The sequence below is a fragment of the Macadamia integrifolia genome, chromosome 6, assembly GCF_013358625.1.
Source record: "Macadamia integrifolia cultivar HAES 741 chromosome 6, SCU_Mint_v3, whole genome shotgun sequence".
NCBI classification, from domain to species: domain Eukaryota; kingdom Viridiplantae; phylum Streptophyta; class Magnoliopsida; order Proteales; family Proteaceae; genus Macadamia; species Macadamia integrifolia.
In genome coordinates this window covers 31,429,056-31,436,483 of record NC_056562.1, presented here as the reverse complement: position 1 = coordinate 31,436,483, position 7,428 = coordinate 31,429,056, and the positions used below count along the sequence as shown (strand labels likewise).

The 7,428-nt window shown below is 38.4% G+C and overlaps 2 protein-coding genes across 2 annotated transcripts in view; one reads left to right on the top strand and one right to left on the bottom strand.

Annotated features, from left to right (window-relative positions):
• Positions 1-932: 932 nt before the first annotated feature.
• Positions 933-3,317, bottom strand: LOC122082706. The gene is made up of 3 exons (XM_042650430.1): positions 2,320-3,317; positions 1,571-1,703; positions 933-1,443 (listed from the first exon to the last, which is right to left on the bottom strand). Exons 1-3 carry the CDS (start codon positions 3,130-3,132, stop codon positions 1,001-1,003), a joined length of 1,389 nt encoding a protein of 462 aa, XP_042506364.1. The 5' UTR covers positions 3,133-3,317; the 3' UTR covers positions 933-1,000.
• A 3,387-nt stretch (positions 3,318-6,704) lies between these two features.
• The window catches only part of LOC122080904 (flap endonuclease GEN-like 1), a gene marked incomplete at its 3' end in the record, with an annotated part of 7,139 nt that continues 6,415 nt past the window's right edge, over positions 6,705-7,428 (top strand). Inside the window, 2 exon segments of the mRNA XM_042647791.1 lie at positions 6,705-7,092; positions 7,211-7,387. Coding sequence (XP_042503725.1) covers positions 6,898-7,092; positions 7,211-7,387 — 372 coding nt within the window.

Here is a 7,428-nt window from a genome sequence, read left to right as displayed (position 1 = left end):
AAAAAAAAAAAAAAAGAAGAGAGAGATCATCGAGCAAAACCCTAAAGTTAGACCAAAATTTTGGCTAAAATATTTATAGAAATTCAAGAGACAATTTAAAGTTGGGGTGGACCTGTTTGGCCAAAATGTCATTGCCTACACTATTTTCTTTTCTTATTTTCATGGGTCAGGAAATAATATATATATTTTTTTATTATTGGTAAAAAGGAGGTCAAGCTTCGTTTGCACCTAAAGCCCACCTTGGATCTGGCCATTTGGTAAATGGATTAGGCCTTTGTTGGGCCTTAGCCCATTTTCTCGTGGAGAGGTCTCTTTACTCTTATCAACTACCAGGCCCAGACTCTGTCTCTCTCTCAATAATCTGAAACCCCCATAAATTGAAATTCCAAAACAAGAAGCAAAAATTTCTTAAAAATTTGTGACTTTTAGAGTTTTGAAAAGGACCGAGGTTTCCTTCACCCTCAAGAAAAATCAAATATCGTGAATTTTGAAATATTAAAAAAGACCGAGGTTTCTTTCACCACTGTAATCAATCCCTTCTGATTGGATGAGAGACATTGTTTTCGATCATATCCAGTTTTAAGAAGATGAGAGGGGAGTCCAATATGAACTAGTAATTGGAGTCAATGGAAACTTATGTTATCATTCATTAATTTAATTCCAATCCTAATGATAAATTATGGAAAATATCCTTCCTCTTTTTTAAGGGATGGGTAGAGAAAATATCTCTCCCCTGCTAATCAAAGATTGTTTCAGGTTTTCATGATGAGGAGATTCTCCATATGCCATGGTTGGTGAAGTTGAAGAAGTGGGTCATAAATGTAACTTGAATATTTTGGTTGATAATATGGTCCAGTTGGTAAAAAAAAAATTGGCTGCAACTCCTGCTCAATGAACAAAATGGAATAATTCATTTTCTTTATTCACAGATGGGTTCTTAAAATATAATATTTTTTAAATTATAAGATTCTAATTTATTTGAGCACAAGCAGGAGATCTCTCAAGAAAAAAGATCAATCAACAGCTCGTCTACCAAGGAACACAGCACTCCACTCTCTACTTCCACTGCTACTTCTCTTTGTTCCTCCTCAAATTTCCTCCAACTCCCTCCTCCATTCTCCATTTCTCTAACATATGTTTCCCTATTGTACTCCAACTCCAAACCCAATCCCCCACAACTGTTCCCATTCACCCAATCTCTTGCCATCTTCACTACCTCCTTACAAGCACTTCCGTTGCCCTCCGTTGTTCCTTTTCCTGCCATCTTTGCTTCCAGATCAACCTCATCTTCATCTTCTTGTGACAGGAGTACGCCATCGTCGCAGGGGCTCTCACCGGAGTCATCCTTCTCCGACAGTGCAATCCGTTTTTCAAGGTCCACGGGTTCCAGTTCAGCGAGGCTTTCAAATCGTCTTATCTTTTGCAAAAGCTTCTCCTTCCTCCCTGTTTAAAATTGATCAAAACCCAATTCAATCCAAACCACTCATGATTTCGTTCAGTTTAAATTCTGTGAAAGATTTTAAGAACAAGAAGAAAAGGTAGAAAATTAATAAGCTAATTGGACACATACTCTCAATGCTGGCAAGGCTCTGGTGGAACGCCGACTCTGTATATCCATCTCCATCATCATCTTCTTCTTCATCAGGAAAATCAAGCACTAAGACTGGGCTAAACTGTTCTTTTTCCTCTAACGGGCACTCTCCCTATTTTTGTTTTAAAATCAAATAGTAGATAACCATTAGAACTAAAAAACAACTTAGACAAGAAATTAAGAAAAGAACAACAAAGTTGAAAAGAAATTGTAAGAACAGGGGAAAACTCTAATTGAAAATCACAGGAATCCAGAAATTAAATCATGGGTAACAGTTGATGGATTAGATTAGAGATAATGAACACTGCAGATTGATAAATCCATCTCCACTTGTCAATTTGAAGCGTTCGAAGTTCAGAACAATCAAATCAAGAGTATGCCGGACCCGTGACTCCACACGTGAACTATGGGCAGTCACTGCTGCCTCTCTTTAACTGTGAAAGGTTAAATTCAAACACAGAAAGCAAGGGTAGTAATGGAGTAGTGAGAGAGAGAACTTCTTAAGTTTCAGTGAAAATGGCGAACCAAGCCTTATTAAATAAATGATGAAAACAGTAAACAAATGAGAAGAGGAAAATCAAAGTCAATCAAATGAAAATATATGAATTTTCAATCGAATCTGAAACTTGGAAGCTTTTGAAACTAACCCAATCAAGAACCCCTCACCAACTGACAGAGATGATATATCTTTCTTACTCTTATGAAGCATTAAATAAGAAAAAGCTCACCTTTGGGTCTACGGAGTAGGTCGTTGTCTCCAAGGAATCCGCACCCACCGCATTGTGTCCTTTGTTGCTGGTCATCTTCTCCTCTACCGAGCATTCTTTACCTTCCTCACCTTCGTTTTCATCTAGGTACTCAGAGCTACCGCCAGATGACTGTAAATATTCCGACGTGAAATCACAATCAGTCCAACTGTTACTATTGTTGCTGCTGATACTAGTGGTGGCGGTGGTGCCATCGTCGGCAACGGCAGTGGCGGCGATGCTACTGATCTGGAGAGGAGAAGAACAGATATCCGGTGGCTTTTGCTGCTTTTCTTCGATTAAATCTCCGAACGATTTCCACCTTATAATGTCTTTAACCATCACCCTTACCTTGATATCGTAGTTTTCAACTTTATCTCTTTTCTTCCAGAAATTTTGTCTCAAACTCCTTGAAAGACTCCTTGACAGAATTCCCTGCTTCGTTCTGTTGTGTGGTTCTGTCGGAGCCTTGATGGAGGAGAAGGGGAGGTATTTGATAACCTTAATCACAACCGCTGATGCTTTATGGAATGCAGAGATGGTCTTGGAAGCCACCTTGAAACGGCTTCTGAGTAATTTCTCAGCGTTGTCTGAATCTCTAGAATTGAGATCCATTTGGACCAGATTTCGAACAGTTGTAAAACACGCTCGGCGAGGGAAGGAACTGAAACCATTGGATGAACATGAGCTGAAGTCGTCATTTAGAAAATCCTTCAGCATCTGGGGGCTTCCTTCGATGGGGAATGGCTTCCTCTTTCTTGACTCTATTCCTGGACTAGCATTTAAGGAATCCATGGCTTTGGAAAACCAGAACGAACCTCTAAAAGCTAGAGAGAGAAGATAGCACAATAGTGGTATGCCATAGAAAGCAGAGAGGAAGAACAAACCTTAGAGAGAAAGAGCTTCCAGACTCCAGAGAGTGCAGGTTTCGAAGTTAGAGGGAGGTGATATTTTCCAAAGTGTAGTGATAAGTTTAAAGGAGAAGCATTTAAAAGCCGGGATTTGAAATGAAAATGGTAGAAATGAAAGGCACTAGTAACTAGGGAGAAAGCCCGGCCTGAATCCCCTACATTATTTGGTATCATTTATTGATTTATTGTCATTTTTTTGGACTTGCATAAGTGGACCAGAATATAAGAGAACATTTTAAAGAGAGCCCGTTTAAAAACCGGTTAAAGCCCATTTAACATTAAACATGTCCGTAACCTGGTTAAGGCTCACTAAAGCCCGATTAAGGTAGCCCGATTATAGCCCGAGGTCGACCGACTGAATATAAAGTGTACCATGCCCTCAATAACTAAGCCCGATTAGTTAAATGGGCGGACACGATGTAGCCTTTGAAAGTCTTCAAGCCCGATTAAGCCCGACCGAAACCGGACCGGCCCAACCGGTTGACACCCCTACTCTACGGCGCAACAGGGTGTTTGACGCGTATCCAGTATAGAAAAATATCTTGGGCTGCATGTGATTGCCTTACACTCTGTGTCTAAGCGTTTTTGGACGTTGAATGCACGCCATACTTGCACCATAGAGGAATTCATTTGGATAAGCTACTCGTATAATCACTTGGTCGTATTTCTTAACATCCAACACTTGTCCCTTTTGTTTCTAAATATATCACTTTTCACCCTTGTAATGGCAGAGAGTGGGACATGTTTTGGATGTTGACTTGTACGACTAAGTGATCTTACGAGCAACGGATCCAATCCAAGCTAGGTCTCCATGGACTTGAATGGGCGAGTCGTGGAATCTGTGGTCTTGACTCTCGACTCTAGTGTCTGCTTCTCTCCACTGATGCAGCCTACACTCTGCAGTAGGGTTTGAGAAATCTAGAATTGATGGTTTTAAAACTCGGGATTGGATGGATTTATCCTTATTTTGTTTTCTAAGAAAATTGATATCTTTTAGACCATTTTACCCTTATACTTTTATAACTAGATTGATATCAGATCGATGAGGATTAGGATCCTCTCAACCATGGTTTGAAGTATCGATATCATATCAGTCACATCTGCCATATCGTAACCGATCCGGTTTGAATTGATATCAAAATGATGTTAACAAATATCGATACCTAAATCCATGATCTCGGCCAATACTAATCTAATTCGAGCAATCCTGATCGATCTGATCCAATTTTTTAAATTATGACCTGGTCCTTAACAAGCTGTGTTCTACTTCATTACTGTCTATGGATGCAAAATTTCATATTCTGATTGATAGATGGACTCATGGACTCATGGACTCATGGACTCATGGACTCATGGGCCCTTGATTGTGGATGGTAAGGAGTGGTTTAAATCAAAGGCGGTGGGGTGGTCGCTCACTGATGTTACTACTCATTACAAGTTGAGTTGTTCATTGGTCCCTAAAATCTTAACCCAAAGAAAAAAAAAAATGGTCCCAAAAATAAAAGTTCGTAGATTGTATTCTCATTTTATATTTGTATACACAGTTTAGTTGTTCTCAAGCTAATGAAAGATCATATAGCCACGGATCTTGATTCTTAACCAGCATATGGTATTGTCGGAACCATTTATTGTATTAGTTATAGCTAAATATAACCATTAGTTGTTCTCAAGTTAATGAAAGGACCAACTCGGATTTATTATCAATATATTAGATCTGATAGTTTTGATATCATGTTGAAGTGTTTAACCGAAATTTAGTTATTAGGTGAAAAGGCTAAACTGGTGTATGACGGCATCCAATCGGAGGTTCAAAAAATTTTCAATGTAAAATTGTTTCCAACAACTTATACATATAAGCTCTTTTGGTAACAATTAATTTATAATTCGTGACTTTATAATTTGTAGCTGAGACCATGAAGGTGAGAGAATGAGTCTAATGGGTTTCATTCTTTTACCTATTTTATCCATGGATCATGTTTTTCTTCACTTATGGTGAAAATAAAATCTTTTAATTAACTTGTTCTAATAATTGATTGAGATTCAAAAGGGTGTTTTGGACCTTTCACAATGAGAAACTGAGAACCCGTGCTTCGGTGAAGGATAACTTTCCCCATTTCATAACTGTTTCTAGAAACATTTTACTTTTTGAAACCGTAATTAAAATCCAATTTACGCATCTGTTCTTCCGCATTACTCTTTGAAACGAGGCTAGTTTTTCAAATATTCGAAACCTACAATAGGTCCTCTTTTTCGTGAAATAGAGGTCTGGCAACGATGAATAGAATTGTATTTTGAGTACCCACAATGAAAATATAACAGTAGAACCTTTAAGCCCGTTTGATAATGTTTTTGTCATTTATATTTTAAGAAACGATAGAAACATAAATTTTCATTTCTAGAAACAAAAATAAAATTAAAGGTGTTTAATAAGTCATGTTTTTGAAAGTCGATAGTAACCAGTGAAAAAATGGACACGAATCATTTTCAGAAACGGCGAAACAAGTTCTACTTATTTTACTTGGGTCATTTCTTGAACCATAAATAGGTAGACATTTCAATTTTTATTTCTGAAAACAAGTGAAACAAAACAATTTTATCAAACGATTTTTATTTTGTTTCTGCCGTTTTTGAACACAGAAATGACAAAAAACGCGTTTCTTGAAACGTTATCAAACATGCCCTTAACATATCCTCAAACTTGGAGTGGAACATCTCGAAATAAGATTCATCAAAATCTAATCACATGGTCATATCACCAATGAGAAAGAGATTCTCTTTTCACTATGGGAGAAGGAAAACTTAAACCAAGACTGAGCCCAACACAATGTAAGAAGTAACTGGCATCAACTGATAAATCTAATAGGACTGAATAGGAAAAAGGTTGAACCAAACTGAATCAAAGTCTTACTATGCTGGTTTTGGTTTGGGATATTATGACACCAAAATAAGACCGAACCACACTAAAAACCAAACAAAGCCGAAACCCATACAAAACCCATACCAAAATCAAAATCAAACTAGTAAAAAAAACCAAAATCAGTCTGAAATTCATAAAAAAAAAATTATATTTCTGTAAAATTTTGTATAAATTTGTAAGATAAATCGAACCAAAATCGAAATTAACCCGATTATAAATCGATACAAAAAATCAAGGCCAAAATCGAAACCGATATTTCTTTATTGATCTGGTTTCGGTCTCACCATTCCCACACACCGAAACCGACCGATTGAACCCTAGGTGTACAAATCAAATGAAAGGTAAAAGCATTTCTACAAAATATGTTCCAATACTACAAAAGCAGCAACTCTTAAAACACCCGGCAATAGATTGATGCCTTTTCTCTCCATCCTGTTGGGGCAATTACGAGATCACGGTCCACTCTATTGCAGAGAGATGGGCAGCGTTCTCTCACCCGATTGGTTAACCATAACGTTCTTATTTCGAGCCGTTAAGGTACGAGCAGTTGCACTGTTCACACATACGCGCAAGCTAGCAGAGGCTAAAGCAGGAAGAGACTGTAGCTCTGGTTAGACTTTGCGGTAATGGTGGTGACTGGTGAGACCTTGAGATCACAGAAAGAACTATTCCTTTGTTAGAGAGTCCCTACTCCGTAGTGTTCTACTGGGTTTTCTGTGGATTAAAGTAGGAATGGGCGTGGGGGGTAACTTTTGGGATTTACTCAAACCCTACGCGCGAAACGAAGATTTCGATTTCCTGAGAAACAAGAGAGTGGCAGTGGATCTCTCTTTCTGGATCGTTCAACATGAGACTGCCATTGGGAAGAACGCAAGGAATCCTCATCTCAGAGTCACTTTCTTCAGAACCATTAATCTCTTTTCCAAGGTTTTCTGCCTCCCCAATTCGCTACTTTTCATGCATTCTCTATTCCGTTTTTTGTTTTCAGTATCTAAACACCTAGAAGATAATTAATCTTTTTTATTTTTCTTTGTGGGATTTGCAGTTTGGAGCGTTTCCGGTCTTTGTAGTTGACGGGATTCCTTCTCCGTTGAAGTCACGGGCGAGGATCGAACGGTTCTTCCGTTCATCCGGCATTGATGTAACGGATATTCAGAACTCAAAGGAAAGAGTTTCTGTTGAAAGGAATCGGTCTTTTACGAAATCCGTTCGGGAGTGCGTGGTGAGCAATTCCACCGGAACTTTTCTTCTCCCCCCCCCCCC

What these genes read in the sequence shown, in the direction of transcription:
- LOC122082706 (XM_042650430.1), bottom strand. Translation starts at nt 3,132, where the DNA reads ATGGATTCCTTAAATGCTAGTCCAGGAATAGAGTCAAGAAAGAGGAAG. An exon ending in CCTACTCCGTAGACCCAAAG is followed by an intron (nt 1,704 to 2,319) that starts GTGAGCTTTTTC and finishes AAACAAAAATAG; the next exon opens with GGAGAGTGCCCGTTAGAGGA. An exon ending in GAGCCTTGCCAGCATTGAGA is followed by an intron (nt 1,444 to 1,570) that starts GTATGTGTCCAA and finishes AATTTTAAACAG; the next exon opens with GGAGGAAGGAGAAGCTTTTG.